Source organism: Lissotriton helveticus, chromosome 5_1 (genome assembly GCF_964261635.1).
Source record: "Lissotriton helveticus chromosome 5_1, aLisHel1.1, whole genome shotgun sequence".
NCBI lineage: Eukaryota > Metazoa > Chordata > Amphibia > Caudata > Salamandridae > Lissotriton > Lissotriton helveticus.
The window spans coordinates 2002593436-2002615368 of NC_136065.1; the positions used below are offsets into that span (position 1 = coordinate 2002593436).

The 21933-nt window shown below is 45.2% G+C and overlaps 1 protein-coding gene across 1 annotated transcript in view; it reads left to right on the forward strand.

The window, feature by feature from the left end:
* The window catches only part of LOC144756164 (E3 ubiquitin-protein ligase TRIM39-like), a 370969-nt gene that overhangs the window by 132136 nt on the left and 216900 nt on the right, over positions 1–21933 (forward strand). The window contains exon 3 of the mRNA XM_078645744.1: positions 13353–13583. Coding sequence (XP_078501870.1) covers positions 13353–13583 — 231 coding nt within the window. The remainder of the gene's footprint in view (positions 1–13352; positions 13584–21933) is intronic.

Consider the following 21933-nt stretch of genomic DNA (forward strand, 5'->3'; position numbering starts at 1 on the left):
GAAAGTTTGAGCTATTGGTATTGTAAATGACTATTGTTTTATTTATGTGTTGGTTTTGAAAATAGCGAAATGAATAGCTTTTTCATTTACAATGCCAATAGTTTTAACTTTTGCAAATGTGACACCTATAGCATTTGTAATGCAATATGTGTTGTATTTAAGCGATAGAGGCCTGAGTCATCCAGGCCTTTTCTGAGCCCAGATTTTCAGAAGCAAAATCAAATATGAATTATATTTTCTTAGAAAAAAAGTCTTGTTAGTTTGCTTGTCGAAGACGGCTCTTCTCTGTTACTAAGGAAACACTTCTTATTATGCATTTGACTTTCCCATGCTTCAAGTGGGGGTGCCAATGTTGAAACTGAAAGTTGATCCAGGTGGCACTGCATTTGGACTAAATTATTAGACATATTTTCCTTGTTAGTAACAGGATTCGCACTCCAGCCTTGCGGTCTGAAACAGTTTTGTTTTTATTGTTATTAAATGAGACAACATAAACGTGCTTGTCCCCTGGGTCCTTGTTAATAATCCCAAAGTTAGCTGGTGTGATCACTGGTGCCGCTGTGGCTGGGCAGGTAGCAGCCACTGTCTTTTTTGTCCCACTTCGGTGTCACTCATAGACGTTGAAATGTCACTTCATAATTACACTGCAATTATGAAAGTGTCACATACAGCAATCTGAAATATTGGCAGCTATGAAGGAGTTATTGCTGGCAGGGTAGTACTGACATTACGGGGTCACAAACAATGCAGACAATATGTGCTGAGGGGCAATTCTACTTCGGAGGATCAGTGAGCATTGCTCTGCGGGTTATCCTGCCGCATATTTCCTCTTGATTCCATGAGGTGCCGAACGTTGTGCCTGTGCGCACGGGTGCATTAGGGGCGGGTGCATGGGAGTGGGGGGGGTTAGGGCAAGTGCGCTGTGCGGGGACGCGTGCAGCCAGGGTTCGAGGGATGCAAAAAATCAATTTCTGGGTTCAAGGAGGTGCTGAAAGTTCTGCTTGAGTGGAAGGGGAAAGGCAGATGGGGAACACGGGAGGAGCAGGGCACGTGCAGCCAGGATGGGAGCGGGATGAAGAAATATCCATTTCTGGGTTCAAGGGAATGCTGAAAATTGTGCTGGGTGCAGGGGGCGGAGGTGAATGCACGGGGAGGGCAGGGTACGGGCGCTGTACTGGGACGCGTGCAGCCAGTATTCGAGGCGGGAAGAAGAAAGATCCATTTCTGGGCTCAAAGAGGTGCTGAAAGTTGTACCGGAGTGCACGGGGCGGCGGTGGGTGCACGGGGAGGCAGGGTACAGGCGCTGCACGGGGACGCGTGCAGCCAGGATTGGAGGGATGCATAAAGATCCATTTCTGGGCTAAATGAGGTGCTGAAAGTTGTGCCTGAGTGCACGGGGCGAGGTGGGGTGCACGGGGCGAAGGTGGGGTGCACGGGGCGGAGGTAAGTGCACGGTGGAGGTGGGGTGCACGGGGAGGGCTGGGTACAGGCGGCAGGCGCTGCACGGGGACGCGTGCAGCCAGGATTGGAGGGATGCATAAAGATCCATTTCTGGGTTCAAGGAGGTGCTGAAAGTTGTGCCTGCACTCCCTGGGCACGTGTGCACGTGGAGGGCGGGGACCCGTGCCCCCAGGACTCGAGGGATGCCCGGAGCACTCGGCCCGAGCCGGGGAGGGTGCCCGAGCCCCGGGGGGCACAGCGCCTCACCTGTCTGCCGATGCAGCGCCTCGTCGCCTCGCTGGATCCGCCGCTGGCGCTGCCGTCTCGGCTCCAGCCTGTCCACTGCCATTGCCATGGTTACCACATTTCCCGGTAAAGCTGTGACTCACGGGGACCACTCCGCCGAGCGAGCCGTACCCCCCTCCTCTCGGCTGACGGCTCCCAACCGCATCCTGACCCCTAGAGAACATTACAAGCGAGCGAATCGCAAAAGTTACGATACAAGCACTGGTGAGCGCCACACACAGGGCTGGGCTCGGGGTGATGGGCTGTCTTAGGAAGGTGTGTTAGCAGTCTCAGCAGAGAGGCCAGTACTGTATTGGTCTAGGTGATATCTAACACCAAAAAAATAAAAAAGATCAGCCTCGGCCGGTGCGGTCGGGTCCGGTCCCGGGTTACCGTGTCCCCCAACAGCAATAACAAAAACGGAAGTCAGGCACTTTTGCCTGAGACGGGGGCGGGGCCTGCAATCCAGCAGGAAGTCCCGCCCGCCGCCACAGCCGCCGCCGCCGAGGAAGAAGTGGAGCGATGAGACACTGAACACGCCGAAAGAGCCCGGTAAGTGGTGGGGATGGGGGTCACGCGCGTGTGTATGTGTCTGGAGTGCGTGTGTGTGACTGTGGGAGAGGGGGGTGTGTGTGAGCGAGTGTCTGCCGTGTGCCTGCGTGTAAATGCGCTCGCCTGTGTGTGCGCATGCAGAGGGGTGGGGGGTGGGGGGTGGGGGCTGCCTATATGTGAAGCGCTCTGATACCTGATTCGGTTCGGGGCTGGGAAATAAAAAAAATAAAAAAAAAATGCTGTTACTCTGCGCATGCGCGGGTGAGACGCGCGCTCCCGCGGTGAAATCCGCGAAGGAAACGCTCGTGTCAGATTGGTGTCCACTCTCCCAATAACGGGCAACATTAGGTCTGAAGCAGACTCTCTCAATGCTCACGCATTGAGAGTACGTCTGCTCGACCTAAAAATGAGTCACTGGGGAAGAAACCGTAAAGAAAAGGGGAGCGGAGGGAAGAAAAAAGGAGGGCATAGCCAAAATATTTTCAAGCCTAGATATTCATAGCCTCAAGCCAATTGGCCATAGGATCCCAAACTAACAGGCCCCTTTTCTTTGCCCTCTGACCTTTTTTGGCATAAACTGCCCATTCCAACCTATATGTGGCGAGTAACCTCAATTGCCATTGCCCAAAGGATGGAGGATTCAGGCCTTTCCAATAAGTAGCTATACATATCCGTAATATAGACATTGCAACGAAGATGAATGCCCCGCCAGCTTTTGGATCTACTCGATCATATAGCCCTAGCAAGATGGAACAAGGTGTATGTTGAATATCTGAAGAAAGAATCTTGCTCAAAAAGTGGTGTACCTCTTGAATTAATGGTTGAAGTTTAGGGCATGTGGCAAACATATGTACAGCGTCGGCACTGTACACTGCACAGTGCGGGCTGTTTGCCCCAGAGCCAGATGTCCATTTAGCAACTCTGCTGGGTGTTATATACAGAAAAAAAGCAGTTTTATAAAATTGCGCTTGCAATTTAGAAGATAAAAGATATATTTGTGCTAGACCTAAACCAGAGCAGAAAGCATTCGGCGAAGCATTCACCTTAAGCTGCCATTTAACGTCAATTTTACTCAGATCATCAGGCCGCTGTTCATTCAGAATGGAATAGATACTTCCTATCCTTGGCAAATTAGGGTTTATTAGTTTATCAATGAGTCTAACTGCCGGAAACTAAAGTCGTTTTTAAATTTCGATTCAAATGAGTACTTGACATTTTTTCCTAGCTGCTCCCAAACTGAATTTAGCACTTATTAAATGTGATAAGATAAACCAGTGTTAGTCTATGGGAGAGCCAGCCTTAACACAGTGAAAAACTATGTTGGAGATATTTCACTGCCAGGACATGTAAAACATTAAACATACATGTCCTACTTTGTAAATACAATGCATTCTGCCCTATAGAAAATTAGAGCCTACCTTGGGAGTGACTTGTAAGTATTAAAAAGGCAGGCTTAGACCTGGCAAAAGATATGTTGTGCAACGTCGACATGACAGTTTTAAACTGCACTACAGACTGCAATGGCAGGCCTGAGACATGGTTTAAGGTGCTGCTTTAATTGGTGCGACCCACTAACAGGATTTCATTGGCAGGCCCTGGGTACATATAGTACTCTATACTAGGGACTTGTAAGTAAATTAAATGTACCAATCAGGAGTATACCAACTGTACCATGTTTGGGAGGGAGAGCTCAAGCACTTTACCACTGGTTAACAGGAGTAAAGTCTAATGGGCCTGATGGCCCAAAGGAATGAATGGGAATGCATTTCCTAATAGCAGTTCACAATTTGGTAATCACAATGATTACCTTGATGCATATACCCCAAAGTCTTGATTTTCATTAATGACACAGAGGCTCCTCTTATGCTTTCTTTTCATGCATTTATTTAAATACCAGCCAAGATACACTACAGTTCCATCATGCATAGAGAAAAACTACAATATGCAGTTACAAATGCACCAACAAATCATTTAAGAGCAATCCTGTAAATCTCTTCTCTGGAAGCAACAAGTTCTCTTTTATCTTGCAGGAACAGATCAAGAACTTTGAAATATAGGAACAGTAACCGTGACAATGGCTTAATCTATTAGTAGAGTAAAAAGGTTCCTAGTGAAGTCCACAAGAAGAACACTATGCAGGGATTGACTTGTTGCTTCCAGTCAAGGGATTTTAGGGTTTGTTTTACATGATTGGTTGTTGCCTTTGTGAATGCATACTGTTGTTTTTTCCTTCTGTAGTTTATCCTTGGCTGCTATTCAAATGAATGCAAGAAAAGAAAGCATAATAGTAGGAGCAAGATGGAGTCAGAGCGAAACGTACGCCACTTGGCCGCACACGCCAGCCACATCGATTATCGGCTAGGCACCCTGCGATGCAGATGCTGAAAGCGAGGAGACTGCAGACGATCGGTTTATGCCCTCAGCCAGCCTTTATCGAATTGCTTATCGCGGATGCGGTAAATTCCAAAACCTACAAAGGTTCCTGGGTGGTGCCAGCTCCTGCACGAGTGTGTTGGGGGCTGCGGACGCTGCTTTTTTTCTGGATTGTGCGGTGCGCTGCTTCACTGGTACTTGCTCCAGCCCTCTCTAAACTAGAGATCTGTGTACGTGAGAGAGCTCAGCGGCATCGGCGCTGGTCTAGATCATGTCGACCAGGGGAGCTAAAACCGGGATAACCAGCAAGTCAAGAGCAGCTAATGCCAACACTGATATCGGAGACAAAAACAAAATTGAGGCTACCCAAGCACACCTTATTAGTCTCTTTTAAATTCCAACAAAGTGATCATTCATTCATAAACCCTCTACTGGACAATAGGACAAAGTGTAGCAGACATAGTCCTCAGATTCAAAGATTCAGATTATTCAGAAATAAGTTATTTGTCAATCTTCTTATGATTTCATCAATTCTTTATTGGAAAAAATATTCATATATAAAATCTCCCAGCACGTGATTCGCCAACGCGTGTTTCGTCTTGCACTAAGACTTTTTCAAGGAATAGGTACTGGTGGAGAGAGTCAAAAGAAGAATAGACGCTTTTTCGGTCCACTTGTCTGGACCCCACTGGAGAAGTCCTCACCGGTTCCCCATAAGAAATCTGAATGTGTATGGTAGAGGGTGTAAGTACAATTCCCAAGGTGGTCTGCTTAAAATCACACAGACCGTCACACTGTGGTCAAGCAGGGGAGGAGCCTGCCCCAACTATGTGGGTGAGCTAGCCCAAAGTCAGACTTGAAATTTTTTCAAATCGGCAAAAGTCGCAGCGTCATTTCCAAAATAAGAGCAGATTAAGCGTTACCAGGTTTCATATTGAAAAATGACATATCTAAATTTCAAATTATATAATTAATGTAAATTGAACCCAGGAAATCTGCAAATTGGTAGTAAATTGGATGTATTGATTTGTATCGAAAGGGCTATCTGGTACCACAACCTTGATAAGTTGCGATCAGAAATCAGTGTAACGTGAGAACCCACCACTCCGGATCCGTCAAAAGCAAGGATGATACTGGAGACACTGGACTAGGAGAGAACATGCCCAAAATCAAGCGCAAGGTCAGTGCTAACAAAAAAAAATGGTAGGGAGGTACGGGGGATGTGGTGTGCATAAGGACTTAGTGGGTTCCCAGCCTTCAGTCTCTAAGCTATTTTCTGGGGCTAAGGGGCCACTTCCTGCCACAGACTCTAAGACTAAGCCTGCACCTCACACATCTCCCGCCGAGAGTGCCCCCGTGGACTCGCTAACTGATGAGCCAACTATGCTGATCACTCAGCAAGGAATGTTCTCGGCCCAGGGAAACCCTGCAGGGGTACAACAAGCTGACATGGGGACAATGAGTGGTCTGCAAGAAACGGTTGACTACTTGACCACCCCTCCAAGTCTACATGTAGAAGGGGATGTTGGGGCACCGACTGCTCAGGGGAACATGCTATCTTAAGCTCCTTTAGCCCAAAAAATAGGAGGTGACCCCAACCCCATGACAAGTAACCTGGAGAATACTTCTAAAACTCCTGAAGCCGGTATTGATAATTGTATCCAGGGTCTAAAAGCCGCCTCTGGCCCTCAAGTCCCATGGACACCAGAGACAGGTACTGAAAACTTCTGTTCGGTATCGGATGGCACTGGGACCTCCTCGGACGAGGGGGGATTTAACACAAGTGAAGACAATAGAGAGAAGTCACTTAAGGACACAGGAACAGTACAACACCCTAGGAAGGCAAGAAGCAAGGCTAAAAGATGCAGCCAGCTCAAGTGGGACTATTCAGACTCACAGATGTCCTACCCTCTTGAAGAAGAGGACTCTCACACGACGCTGTGGGAAAACACAAAGAGCGCAGCGGAAGAGACTACCGAACCCTCACCAGCTTCGATCCTAGCCTCTATAAAAGAATTCCAAGAAGATGCTCGGGCGGGTAAAAGCACATCAAAAGGGGCTGCTAAAAAACTACAAGGGGTCATGAGAAGACTGAATAAAATTTGCTCTGACATAAGTGACCATATCACCATGGTTGAAGGGCGCACCGAGTGTTTGGAAACAGAAGTCTCCTCCGTTAAAAATCCGAGCGACCCCAATACCGCCTGTCTGCTTGATCTAATGATCCTGGGAAACAGGAAAGTCGACAACGCAGAAACAACCTTCATCTGCTTGGAATCCCAGAAGGGATGGAGGGAGAAGATCCTAGGCGTTACATAGTGAAACTTCTACAAGAATCCTTTCCTGATCAATCAAGCTGTGACTGGGACCATGAGGTACAAAGGGCACATAGCTTCCCTTTTAATCTGAGACGACAAAGTGACGGCAGCAGCTCATCAGGTGGACAACCAAAGGCGTTCCTGGTGTACTTTGGAAACTTTCTTCTTAGGCAACTTGCATACGACCAGGCCTGCCCTAACTCCCAGAAGGGGTCCAACGGGGTAACTTTTTTTGCGAAACCCAACTTTTGCCATAAGACGGTAGAATGAAGATGGCACTTGCGTCCGCTAATCTCCCTGTTCCAACAGATTGGAGCTAAAGTGTATTTAATGAACCCAGCCAGACTTAAAGTTATCTTTAATGGGTCTTCTAAAATCTTTTTGTCCGAGATTAAGGCTGGTGAATACCTGGGAGAAATCAAGTTTAAGAAGGGCTCAAGTTAACCCTAAGGAGATTATCTCCAGGCTTTTTGGCAGGGGTAAAGGAGGGAGGGGCAGGGATCTCTTCTTTCTTTCTCTTATTATTTTGTGCTCCCTTTTCGTTGATTAGCTCTATAAAGAATCTAGGGCACACCTATCTAAATGTTTTCATATAAGGTGTGATTAGACATAGCCGAAGGCTTACCTAAAATCTCTAAAATGTGTCCTAGTGGTGGAGACTTACTCCTGACTACTATCACTCAGATTATTCCGGATTGCTCAATGAGAGTGGGGGAGAGGTTGGGGGGAGGGGGGAAATCGCAATGAAATGGTTGAATTGAGGACACTTTTTTTCTACATACAATCACTGGTTAAAACACTTGGTAAAGTAAATAAGATCACAAAGTCAAGCGTATTTAAGGGTACAAGAATTTATTGGTTTAATCTCCTTAAAATGCTCAAATGACTAAGATAAATACTTTTAGATGTGTTTCAGTGAACATATGTGGGTTGAATGAAGCTACAAAGATACAAAATGTAGCACAGGGCTTACGATCACTGGGGGCCAATATTGTCAGCCTCCTTGAAACGCATATAGAGGGTTCACAAAAGCACTTATTGAATTCACTGGGGTTTAAAACTATAGGGGGTACTACACAGGGTGCGAAAATAAAAGGCATAGGGGTCATGGCTGAAAGCAGACTACCTTTAAAATACACCAGCGTGAAATCTGACTCATTGGTCAGATGGGTAATTGCAGAGTGCCACCTGCCACCCAATCTCCCTTTTACCTTCTGCTCAATCTACGGGAGCAACGCAGACGACCCATGGATCATTAACTGGATTACAGGGGAGCTTGCCCATTGGCCTTCCCGAATTATTATCTGTGGTGACCTTAATATCAACCTGCCCTGTAATTAGAAAGCGGATGATAAATGGACTTATGCGGGAAGGAAGCCCCGAGTATATCAAGCAATAGTTAACCTAGTTCAAACTCATGGGCTTAGTGATGCCTGGGCCAACCTAAACTGTACTCTGCCAGGCTATACTTACTTTTCTGCCCTACTCCGGTCTTTTGCTAGATTAGATTACTTTCTGATCTAGTCCTTTCTACTCCGTGAATGCTACATAGATATTGCTTCGCGTTTTATGTCCGACCACAATCCGCTTATTTGAAATATTGGGGAACTTGGGAACTGGAGGGAAACCCCGAAATCGAGCTTTGAGAAAGCATGACTACAAGACGCAGGATATCGGACACACATGCAAGCATGGACTCAAGAATTTCTTGAGATAAACATGGGATCGACCCCAATTATGACTGTGTGAGACACATTAAAGGCAGGTATTCGGGGGGAGACACTTAAGTTTTCAATTAGGAAAAACAAGAAAGACAAATTATTGATCTGTGAACTTCAGGGAAAGCTGAAAAAGGCAGAGGAGAAACAAATTCAAATTGTTCAGGGTGGGGGGAGGATACTGAGTCTACCCAAAACAAAGTGACACTCATTAAAGCTGAAATTGTGTCAGTATTTGCAGAGAAGGTTGCAGCTAAGTGGGCTATGACGCAGGAAAAAAACGACGAATGTAGTGACCTTATTGGCCATCATCTGGCTATTAAAACCAGGCAGCAGGTTACAGGCAGTGAAATACTGTTGATCCAACTTGCAACGGGAGAAGAGACTAATGACCCCAGTAAAATACAAGAGGGCTTCTGAGAGTTCTATTCTAATTTATATGCAGAGAAGAACAGTAGCTCAGAGGACGAGATCGCTAAATGTATAGAAGAAGTGACTCTAACCCAACTTAGTCAGGAAAATCGCGATTAGCTCGATGTTACTCTGACTTGGGAAGACATTGCCGAAGCTCTAGCCAGTTTGCTGGATGGGAAAGCTGCAGGGGTTGATTGTATCCCTGTGGAATTATATAAAATGTTTGCTCCCCCAAATTAAGTCCATTTTCTCCGCTTTAGAAACCTCTATCTTTAACGGGGCCTCTCCGCCTGCTTCTTGGTCCAATGCTAAAATCTCTATATTTCCTAAAAAAGATAAATCCCTGTTAGAAATGGGATCATATCGGCCAATCACGCTTACCAACTGTGACTCAAAAGTCTTCTCTAAAATCCTTGCAATGAAAATATCTTCAGTAATTGAACCCCTGGTCCCAGAATGGCAATATGGATTCAACCCCAAGAAAGGCACCACCGAACATGTTAGGCGGGCCATTACTTTGTTTTATGCAGCACAAGTAACAGGAGACCCAATGTCATTAATTCTATTAGATGCTGAAAAAGCCTTTGACCGGGTCTCCTTACAGTTTCTCTGGGGTTTTATGAGAAGGCTTTGGACCAAAGTTAACACAAGTTGTTCAAGCTCTCTATCTGAACCCGACAGCCAGTGTATCAATAAATAGGAGGCTAACTAAGCAATTCAAAATCTCTCGGGCACCAGGCAAGAGTGTCTGTGCTCCCCTTTGCTTTTGGCTAAAATTATGGCTTACGCCGACGATCTGGCCATAGCTACCCCAGAGCCTGAAAGTGCTATTTTAGCATTGGAATTGGAGGCCCAAGATTTTGGGAACATTTGGGGGTACGCACTGAATAAAAATAAAACCAAAATGATTGTTAATAAAGAAATTAACTGGGTAGATAGACGGGTTGTCACAAAGGCCAAATACTTGGGGGTGACTGTGACAGCAAATGTGGATGAAATAGTGGCAGAAAATAGAATCTGTTTAGCTACTGAAACAAAGAGAGGGCTTAATCGAATTATCAATCTACATTTGACCTTAGTGGGTAGATGCAATGTAATTAAAATGACTTATTTTCCAAAATTACTGTATTTTTTTCGATCCCACTAAAATTTAACAAAACCATGTTACAAAAATTACAGCAACTCTTTAACCAATTTATATGGGCTTATTCACAACCCAGACGGGCGCTAAAGCAACTGTCTCTTCCCAGGGAGAGGGATGGATGGGCTTTCCCCAACCTAGTGATTTATTATTGGGCTTCAGTTTTGCAATATAGTGTGTAATTAGTGAAGGAACATTCCTTCTCTCCTCCTATTGGGATTCCTTCGCCATTTCAATTACTACTAGGAGAGGAGGCCCGTGGATGTCTCACCAGACAAATGTCCTTTGGATATTACAAGTGAGTCAGATTCAAGACACTGATGAGCACCTTTAAGGTCTTTAGTAATGTTCGTTGGATTTACGGGCTAGGGAGATTGAACTACTTCTCCCATATCAACAAGAATTGTGATTTGCCTGCTATTTTTGTGAGGTCTTATTTGCAAGAACGGTATAAAGCCGGTATTTTAAAACTGGGAGACCTAATCTCTAAGCTTCAAAGCAAATATGGATTAAAAGACCAAGACGCTTTCAAGCATATCGCCATACGCGATTTTCTGCCTCGAAAGGCTGGAGAACCCGCCGGGTTTGCGAAAATAGAACTTATCGAAAACAGTTACGCCTCGGATTGGCTCCATCTACTCTGCACTAAACAGTCAAACTCCTGATGACCTACCCAGAATAGCAGACAAATGGGAAGTAAAGTTGGAGGTCCTGCACAGCACATATTATAATGCGCTGAAACTTGCCCAGAGTGATCTGCTGTTGGCCAAATTACAGATGCAATATTTTAACACCATTTTCTTTTTATACATTACTCCTAGCAGAGTCGCCAAATGGGGAATAGGCAAGGGGACGCTGTGACCTAGGTGCTCGGAGTTTGGTATAGACGCAGTACACATGTTTGCCACCTGCACAAAACTTACTCCACTTCTTGTTAAAATACAGGACTTACTTGGAAGGGTTATTTCCCAGGCCATAGAAGTGACCACTACGACTATCTTATTAGGGACCCAAGAGGAGGTTAGTAGAAAGAAGGGCGGGGCACTCATATTTGTGGCAATGACAGTGTGGAGGATATGCATAGCATCATTATGGGTAGATGCAGATCCTCCTCCTTTCTCCCAATGGTAGGCTAGATTAGTCACAACCTATCACCTTGAGAAGGCTATCTACACCAAAAAAGGCCATAAAGGGCAAAGGAAGGGACAAGACATCTGGGAACCCCTAACTACCTGGCTAGATCATACTGGCCCATAGGGCTAACTAGTCTATTTGTCAACTTAAGGGTCTCTCTCCCTAATCGGCACATACTTAAATCATGAAAACTTAGGATTTTGCCATATTTTTTCCCTGTCTCCTTTTGTTTGACTTCTTTGTCTTTTTTTTCTTTTTTTCTCATGTCTATCCACTGTATAATTTGCTTTGTTACTTACATCTATGTCCTTGATTCATATTGTTGCACAAGGGGGGGTGGAGGGGTGTAGTGGGGGGACCTGGATGATTCTTTGACATTGCCTTACCTCTGTAATAATACTTTGGAAAATACATTTTAAAAAAAAGAAAGCATATTAGTAGCCTTCAGTCTTGTAAAAGAATCTGGGCGAATCCAACACCAAAGATGGTAATTTGTAACAGTTAATATGTGATATATGGTTCAATCTCTGTTCTAAGCCTTTTGCTCTTTGACATGGTGGAGCCTTAGCTTTAGCCTTACAACCACCTCAATATTGCCTTCTTGCTCCACCCACCAGCCTGCCTGCCCCTCGGAGGTTATCACCCTCGCTGTGTTGTACAGCCATGTCTCCGAGGAATGTCCTATGCCAACCATATGACCAGTATGCACTTGGTCCTTTTATTCTACTTCTCAAAGGCCTAACTCCTGCTTGGTGGCAAAGTTATGTGCATTGCATCTGGACATTTGAGAGGCAAGCTAAACCTTCTGGAGACAGTATGTAAGCAGAATTCTAAAAGCAAAGTAAAAAGTCAGATTTCTGGCCAGATTGATAGTTATGGATACTGTCTAACGTGTGAATTCTGATAGTGTATGACATATTTTCCACTAAAACAGAAGCCCGCCCTATGTTTCTTTTATAGACCCTGAATCTATTGCAATAGCTTTCTGCTGTTGAATGTCTGGTTCTTTTTAGGCCTAAATATATTCCTATGCGGGAAGTGTACAGTATTCTCTCCAAAGGCTCCAAAACATTGACGCGCTGGTTCTACCAGTTTCTTTTGCGGGAGCTGTCATGCAAAATGTTGAGAGATCAACAAGACTTCTAGCTCGATAGGCAGTGGTAAGTGCACTGAACAGTCCAGCTTTAGAAAATGTATAAACCCTGTGGTATGTGTACTCATTCTCTAAATGATACCAATAGTGTAACTGAATTCATTGAGAAAAATATTATATTTCTCCACTCATTGGAAATGGGTCTCTGTATCAACGATAAAAGATATGTCATCTTCCCTTCATGTATAGTAAGTGTGTAAATAGTTTTTCTTATGCAAATGAATGAATGGGTTTTGAGGCATTTACTATGTTTTACCACTTGTCTGTAGGTTTAAACCAAATGCCTTAAGAGTCTTCCTAACAAAGAGCGAAAGGCACAAGGAAAGCGTTGAGACGATATTTAAATGAAAAAAAAGAATTGCTGGTATTTTTTTGTTACAATATTTAGGTTGTCTCTTAAACTCCCACAATAAAATGAAGATTAGTGAAAACACATTGAACAATCAACATAGGAGTATAATTGCTACAAAATAAAGACACAACACTAATGTTGCCAGGCACGGATGAATGAAAATTCATAGGCTGTGAGGTTTTTAGGAAACATATTGCTGTATCAAGTAAGTTTTTATCTGGTATTGTATTTATCATGTATTGTAAAGTGTGTATCAAAAGCAGAACAGCTGAGATTCCTGTAGGGAAAGACTACTTCTATGCCTGCTGCTGTCCTACTGGACACCCCTGTCTCTGGTATGGCATATATGATGGCCCTCAATCACCCTGTGAATGACAACAAAACCTATGTCAGCCCTGAGTCCCTTGATAAATGTATTACATATTTCTGAGGTGCTAGCAACGTGAATATATGATTTATTTTTATGTTGCAGGCCAAGTTCAAGAGCCAGAGAGAGCAAATCACTTATGAGTTTGAGAAACTCCAGATGTTTTTGGAGAAGGAAAAATCTCGTCACCTCAGCAACCTGGAGGAGGAAGAGAAGAAAAGTCTGCAGAGCATCAATGAGTCAGTAAGCAAATTAGAAGAACAGCAATATGTCCTAAGAAGTTGGATTACTGAAATGGAATTGAAGTGTCAGCAGCAGGATGTGGAGTTATTGAAGGTAAGAAAAGGTTATAAATATAAAGAACAAGAAGATTAGCAAACCTTCATTAGTGTCAGAGAGTACCAATATTGTAAGCCAGATCTAGTCAGAGCGATGTCTGCTTCTACGACTCTCTGAACCCCCTACAAAAAATACACAAAGTAATATGTTGGTTAGAAGTAAAGACCAGTCTTCAAAACAAAGAGCGAAAGGCACAAGAAAAGCGTTGAGACGATATTTAAATGAAAAAAAAAATGCTAGTATTTTTTTTGTTACAATATTTAGGTTGTCTCTTAAACTCCCACAATAAAACCCCAAGGAAAACGGGTCTAGGATAAGAAACAAAAAAGAGAAACAGGAGATTGATACTCTGACATGTAACACAGCTGGGCACTGTCTTCAACTAGAGCCGCATTGCAATCTGAAGATGAGAGGAAGTGTTTAGCAATTTTATCAATAATGCTACTGCACCTAATATGTTATATGGTATATCTCCAGATAATGAAAGTCTTGGCTCGATGTATTCTCTTTCAGCCTGGCGGAGGAGTTAATGACAACCAGGCTGAGCGTACTCCACCAAACGTAACCACCAAGCTGGCGGTCATTTGTAAACATTAGTAGGGCCCTCTGTCACAGCGATTCCCATCAATGTTTTTTTTTTTAATTCAAGGTTGATGCACGGCTCCGCCAACATGACAGAGCCATCCATCAGACTTCCTCTTTTTTTACTCTCCCTTATATTCGATTTTCTTTTTGGAAATAAAAATGCTCCCCTTGCCAACCGGAGTTCTCTGACATAGTGGGGGAAACATGGAGCAGTTTTTGTTGCCTCTTACTGGCAGTTTTTTCCTGGCAGTGACGGGCAGTGAAACTGACCTGTACATCCGGCCATCTAAATTAAATGGGTGGGCATAAAGGTCAGCCTTCGATGACTGTTGGACCATCGAAGGGGCATAACCAAGGCAGAGATTGATTAGTCTCCTCTGGGGTTACATCAATGATCTGGATGCTCCTAAATCGGGCAGCTTTAGTGCCAGGGCTTCTGCGCTGCAGAGTGAAACCAGGTGGCTACATGTTTCTTATGTGGACCTTGCCTGACTACCACAGTGGCTCCTGGCACTGTCTTCGCTCAAGAATGTGAACTGAGTTAAAGGAGTCTTCCGGAGTGGGTTTACCTGGTGGGGGCTCGACAGATGTAAAGATACACGGGAGAATTGTAATCAGATCACTGGCTGGCATATCAAGTTAGATTTTGCAGTATTTATTACTACTCTGTGATTAAAAAGTATCCTCTTTTCTTAAAAGATAAGTACTGAACTTATTCTGTCTCTGACACCGGTGGCAGACAACTTCAACCTCTACAGTGAGACCAAGTAGCCCCTTTCTGCATTGTGACCTTCCAGAATGGGTCTGAGAACCTGTAAAAGAGGCCTTTAAAAAAGAAACTAGGTAGAAAGTTTAGTAGTCCAAATGAGAGGTATGAGGCTCTCAATGGATTCCTGTTCTTTCCTAGGTTCAGCGGTATCAGATTGTGTAGACTGATATTCGGAGATGGAAACAGAGTCTGTGGTCTGCTTCTAGCATAACATCTAGCTAAAGCTGTGTTATCAGAATAAAGATTCAGACGTCAACATTATCATTCTGCTTACAAAGCACTGCAATCATCCTGACCACAGCCTATCAACCAAGGTCTAATCCAGCAACCAAGGGATAACAGGCAGATATATTAACATCAGATGTTGGCTCCTACTCTAATCTGACTTTCAATTTTCATGAAACTTTACTGTCCATTGGTCACCTCCTCCAACACCTCAGCACACACAGGCAACATTGGCATTAGTTGATGTTGGATGGGGCATCTGGTTTAGTTTATTTAAGAAGTTATGTCACCCGTGCTCATTCCGTTGTTTCTAGTGCGATACCTTTTCTCATCGACTACGGTAATAGCATCCGGTCCTGTTGAGTTTCATGAGCCAGGCTAGACAAGATCATGCAGTGGCGAGGAAACTTTGAAGGAACAAAGAAGTAGCAAAACTTGTTCAATGATTAGCTGAGCACTCACTAATTCCAAAGCACCAGGGTTCAGGATTTGCAAAGGATTTTTTATCAATTTTCTGATCCAAACATTCTGCTACTCCTTCGCAAATCCTGGGGTGGATTTGTCTTTAGCTGCTTTCAGGACTCTGATTAGTTGATTAGTTTTGAGTTAACTAGCCTTTATGCAGCCCTGCCAAGTACCACGCAACATGCATTAGACGAATGCATTTCAGTGTGGTGGTCCGCATCACCCCACTGAAGAGCCTGTCTTGGCTGTCCAGTCTTTACTAGCATAAGAGCTGCTATGCTGATAAAGTAAATCTGGAGTGGCAGCGCGCCATGGTGCGCACTGCTACCGACCGGCATGGGGCTAGTTGAGCCAGTAGCAGCTAATTCACTGGCTTCTGCGAGTAGCCATATGCATCAATAGAAGGTTCCGGGCGCAGCAATACACAGTTCTGACTGACGTCACCTGCAGTGCCCAATGGCTACTACTGGGACATGAAGTCAGTGACTTTAATCGGTGCCGTGCCGCGGGATGTAACGTTACGTCCTTCTGCAGTTAAAGGTTTGTGGGAGGCCCAAATCAGGGCAGTGCTGCTCGCACGGCACTGCCGGCGGTAAATTAAATCAACAGTGACCCCACAGGTCCCAACCCCACAGGACCGCGGCAGCCGCTAGAGCCTACTGTGCAACTCAGGTGTGCGTGTCTCCAGCAGAGAGTGAGACTGATGCCCAGGCGGTGCACCACATGTTTGGATTGTGAAGCAGACAGGACTTTGAGGAGGTGGCCGGCTGGCCCGTAACCAAATACTGTGGCTTGCCTGAGTCGTAGGTAAATATCCACAAGCAAGGGGTATGCCCTGATTTACCCAACACACCTGGGCAAAAACACAGGAACAAAAACACAAAAGGATGTGTGGGGATCAATTGAAAACAATACAGGGTAGGAAAGAAATACATTATTTCCTTCAAGTGGGAACCTAGTCTCCGGGTAATTGCTTTAAACAATTCAACCACTCACTGAACTTTCCACACTTATTTTCACATCATTTTTTAATTGCACTCTTTTTTATATGTTTTACATGACACAACCAAAAACATTACACAAAAAACATAAGAAAATCCATATTACAAAAATAATCCTAATCCCTTCTACCCATCCATTCTAACCCGGTTGCAACACAATACAAATATATGGGCAATCTGAGGGTAGGTAGTTATTTACACACAAGTGTGAGGGTAATTTTTCTCCACTCAGTCCATATGTTGTGTGTCTTTATACATTATTATATAGCATTTTTTAATCCATTGGACTCCTCCTCTTGTTCTGTTCGACGCGTTTCTGCCCACTAATTCGGGCCTCCTCAGGACATGGGTTACAAAAGAAAACAAACCGAAATCATCTACAAAATAATTTCGCAGAAATCAATGTCTTATATACTCTGCAAATCATATGTAAAGAGCCATATTTCTCTCCTGCATGCAACCATGCACGTCCTTGAAATCCATGGTGTCATCTCACCTTAACCCCAATAAAAATGTCAGAAAGAGCATCGGAAAGATAATAATAATAATAATAATAATAATAATAATAATATCCACATTTGTAAAGCGCACAATCACCCGTTAGGGTCTCTAGGCGCTGGGGCCGTCGGGAAGATTATGCAAGCTATTGCCCAGAGTCACATGGTGCTGGGCTAATCTGCCGCCGGTGCCGGGGATCGAACCGCGATCCCCAGATTCCGGAGTCAGTCGCCCTGGCCGCGGCGCCACACCTCTTCCCTCAGTGTCTACATGCCAAAGCATGCTGCAAAAATACAAAAAACCAAAACACCAACTGCATCTCCTTTTTCTGTGGGTATACATGTCATTCATGCGATCTAGACATTTCTATGTGGACACCATGCTTATCCCCAAAGTGTTCAGTATCTATGGGGTTACCCGAAATGCTACCTGACCCGGGTCAAACATACAGTACAATAAACAATTGGTCACAGTAGAAACATTTTAACAGTACTTAATAAATGGTGGCATTCACAACACCAAATTTGCAAATTCGCAATGTATGCAATTTATTTTCAAAGCATTGATAACTTCTTAGACAACGAAGATGTTCATACATGTGAAACATGATTATTTTTGCAACAATTTTGCTCTAGTGTGGGAGGAGGGGTAGGAGTGTTCTGTATCGAAGTGAGTGAGGGTAATAGATAAGGGAGAGGTAATGTGACATATATACATTATATTTACATACTGAAACCTGTCCGTCCTATAACAGGCCAAATATTCGAGTATATACACATAGCACTGTAAAGACAGTGCTTGTATTAGGGTAGGTAATGGTCAACGTTTCGACCCCTTAAATGTTCAAGGTAGTTCAATCCTTAGTTTGGGGTCTGTGAGAAAGTGGCTCTATATATACTGGACCAGAATAAGGTACAGTGTGTATAGAGCCCACAAACCCCAGAGGTATAACATAGGTTAAAGCCAGGTGTGACCTTACTCTCTATAGTGGTAGCTTGGTCGAGCAGTAAGGCAGTACCAGAGGACAGTGTAAAGCATTTGTTGTACACACTCAGTCAGCAAAAGGTTTCACACACTCAAAAACTGAACTCTAAATCTAGGCCAATTGTTTTTATATCAAAGATATAGTTGTTTTATTTTTTGAACCAACAGGTATCAAATTATACTGTTCTCAATATGAGAGGTCTCAGATGAGTACCTTGCAGAAAGGCAATAAACTTTGTAAATACAATAGGTACAGGGGTTGCAGTAGGCAACACAATTCTACACACAATTTAGCCTTGAGCTCAATGGGTCTCTGTTGGACCTGGCCCTTTTGGCAGGTTCACCCTGAAACTTTTTGCTTTTTCCTAGCCTATTTCTGTAACCTGGTGTTGGTGATTTTAGGCCTCTGCGCACTTTTTCACTGTGGCCCAGTGTTAAGTGCGTGCGCTCTCTGTGTATGTGTGGTGAGAGTGACCTGCCCTCCCATAGTAATGCATGGGGAATATGTGTGACCATGGTAGTTCCTGATGTGTGGGGTGTGCAGGGTCGAGTTTGGTATGTGCGAACTCGTGAGATTGAATGCTGCACGATGATGAGTGCGGCTTTATTGTATCTGGTGTGGAACTGCCACTTCTAGAAGTTGGCATGTCTGTGCAGTGAATGTGAATTGGCTGTCTGGCTTGTGATTGGCTGAAGCTGGCTGGTGTGCCTGGCTCCAGGAGTCAGGATGGGTCTGCCCCAGTGGTGAATGGAGAGATATGCATGTTGATGGCAGGGAGGAGTTGCACCTGGGACCTGAATAGGGCTGGGACTTCCCTCCACAATGCTGGCTCCACCCCCTGTGGTGCGTCTGATGTCCCTAGCCTGGCCAGTGAAAGGGAGAGAGGGGCAGAGCAAAACAAAGTGCTCAGGAGTTTCCCATAACCAGTTGTAGCTGGTTCTCCCATTGCCTGCACCCTGCTAGACAAAGGATTTTGCTGTATAAAAAGGGGGCTGTGACCCCATGAAAATGTTCTTGTTTTTCCTAACTTGAAACAACCAGGGGCGTGCTGCTGCTGGGGCTCAGGGGAAGGCTTGCCTCCCTGGGCCATGCCCAGCCCCTGGGTTCTGGAGGGCTTTTTCCTTGCTGTTAGCTGCTTTTGCTCCTCCTTAATCCATTCAGGACTGCTGGAACCGTTTTGCTGGGCTACTTGTAGCCCTAGGGACTTGGGGGCTGCCCCAGCACCTTGTGAGTGCTGGCGTTGGCTTGAAATGCCCCTGGGTCTCTCTCTCTGCGTACTGGAGTGCTTTATTTTTACTTCTGGCAGAGCGCTGTGGTTATCCCAGGGGGGAAGCGCTCCTGCCTTACATTCGCAGCGCCAGGCTGCCATTTCTCTTTGTGAGGATCTCCTCGCAGAAGCCCACCCTGCGTCGTCGAATTATTTATTTATATTACGGGTGCTACCCCGTGCATGGCGCCCTTAGCGGGTGCCCACCCCGCTTGCTGGATTTGTTTCTAAATTCGAGGGAGCCTACCCCTCCGTTGTCACCGCCGAAATCACCGTCCACTGCCCGCCTGGAGGTGGGTGGGGCTGCCGGACGAAAAAGGAAGTTACGCCACTGTGTGACGTCGCGGGTCTTCCAAGCCAAAGGGAGAGCCCCACGGTGGCGGCCAGAGGAGAGAGAGCTCAGGGAAAATGCTGCTGTGTCCAGCGGGGATCCCATGTGCAAGGGAGAGCCCTGCCTGTTGACCGCAGGTACCGGAAGGCGGGCGCGTCGCGAAGCAGGGCTCTCATGAGGAGAGAGAGAGAGAGCCCCGTGTGTAAGGCGCCGCCCAGAGCCCCCGGAGACAGAGTGCTGCCGTCGCCCCCAGCCGGTGAGTGTCCAAAGGAGCTGGGGGGCAGAGAGATGGAATCCGAGCGGCCCCGTATGCTCAGAGGGCCTCTACAACATGGACGTAGTTTTACAGGGTCCCGTGGGGCCCGTGATCCTTCACAGAGCCAGCGCGCTCCAACGTGGGGGTGCTGTTGTTGTCAGAGCCTACGTGGCTCCACCGACAGGGGGCATTAATTATCTTTAGAGCCCGATAGGGGCTCCAACGATGGGGGCCATGTTATTAGTAGAGCCCCGCACCACCCTGCCATTTTGGTTATTTTTATATTTGACTGGCAGGGCCATATTAGTTGAAAGGGCCCGGGGGGGGGGGGGGTTCGTGATACCCCAAGTTGCGCACCATGATTTTAGGAGCCAGGGTGCTCCAGAGGTTTGGTTCATTTTCAGGGCTCCAACTTCTGGGCGCAGTTTTTATTTCCAGGGCTAGTAAGAGCCCATGCCGCAATTTTGCTATGTTACAGCTGCTTGAAGTAGTGGGCAACTGCACCGTTTAGGCGCCAATAGAAAGAGAGTCCCTGAGAGTTACAGGAGTGGCACAGAGGTGCCAGGCCTTCAACAGCTGCACAGCACTTAGTGCCAGCTGCAATGTTTAGGCCCTGTTCTTGTTCCCAGCTGCCCAGCAAGTAGTGGGCAGCTGCAACGTTTAGACTTGCGCCGGTGGCGCACCCCTGACTGGCAATGCGTTGGCAGCGTGCCCTGACATTCTGGACACAGGGCATTTGAGCCCCTTCTTGAGATGGCCAGTTGGCCAGGGGGCTGGTATGTGGATAGGGCGCAAGGCCCTAATGTGATTTTTGCGCAATGTGATTTTTTAACCATGTTTGTGATGATAATTGCCTAATGTGGTTTATGTGCTAGAGTGATGTGGTGCTAGGAAATGTATTGTTTATAGTATGTTTGGCGCACCCTGTATCTGATACCTCTAAAGGTTGTTTTACCTATGTAGGTTTATGCTATTGAGATATTTTCACTCTGTGAGTTACTCCCCTAAATGTGAATTATTCTTAGGGGGTAGGGTCTAATGTGTTTAGACTAGTGAGGAGATTGCCTATTGTATTTATACTGGTTAGGCCTAATGTGATTTATGCGTAATGTGCAATGCCATTATGCCTGTGATACCTCTAGATGTGCTTTCATGCTTAGGAGGTTGTTTTGCCTGGTATAGTTTATACTAGAGAGGTTATGTGTCCATGCGTGATCAATGCCTATGGTTATTAGTATTGCGTAGTGTGTACCTACCTTTTATCAGTGGTTACTGGTTGTGGTCTATAATTGTTATTTGGTGTTACAGTTACTCTAAGTGCTATTTCTACTAAGTGCTGATTCTGACAGTGGCCCACATGGCCCTGTCCTGTGTAAATAATCCCTTGTGAATATTGCCCGTGCCAGTTGGCACAATGTGTATTGTGTGATTACTATCTGATGTGTTTTGAGAATACAAAAGTTATTTTTATATATCCTTGTGTGAAGTTCTTTTTGTAGTGTGCCTGGGATGTTGTTGCTGTGTTCGTGCGCAAATGCTTTTCACATTGCCTCCGGTATAAGCCTGTCTGCTCGTGCCAAGCTACCAAGGGGGTGAGCAGGGGTTATCTTAGCGTGTGACTCCCTTGCCCTGACTAGAATAGTGGTTTCTGCCTGGCTTTGGCGCAAGCCTGAGCCAATCGGAAATCCCAGTTCTAACATATAAACACTGTTGATTACTTTGTAGATTACTTTGGTAGTTCCAGGACTGGATCCTAGGTTCAGTCTTGGGGTCTAAGCTGAAAACAATTTAGTAAAAACGTTTTAGTTATAGCAGTGATTTTTCAGGATTATAAAGCTATTTTAAAAGTTCACACTTAGAAACTTTTCAACAGAAATCTGGCAATGTTATCCAATGGGAGAAAATTCAGGTTGCAGGTAAAGTACGATCTTGTTACTTTTGTAATCCAGTACTGGACTCCTAGGT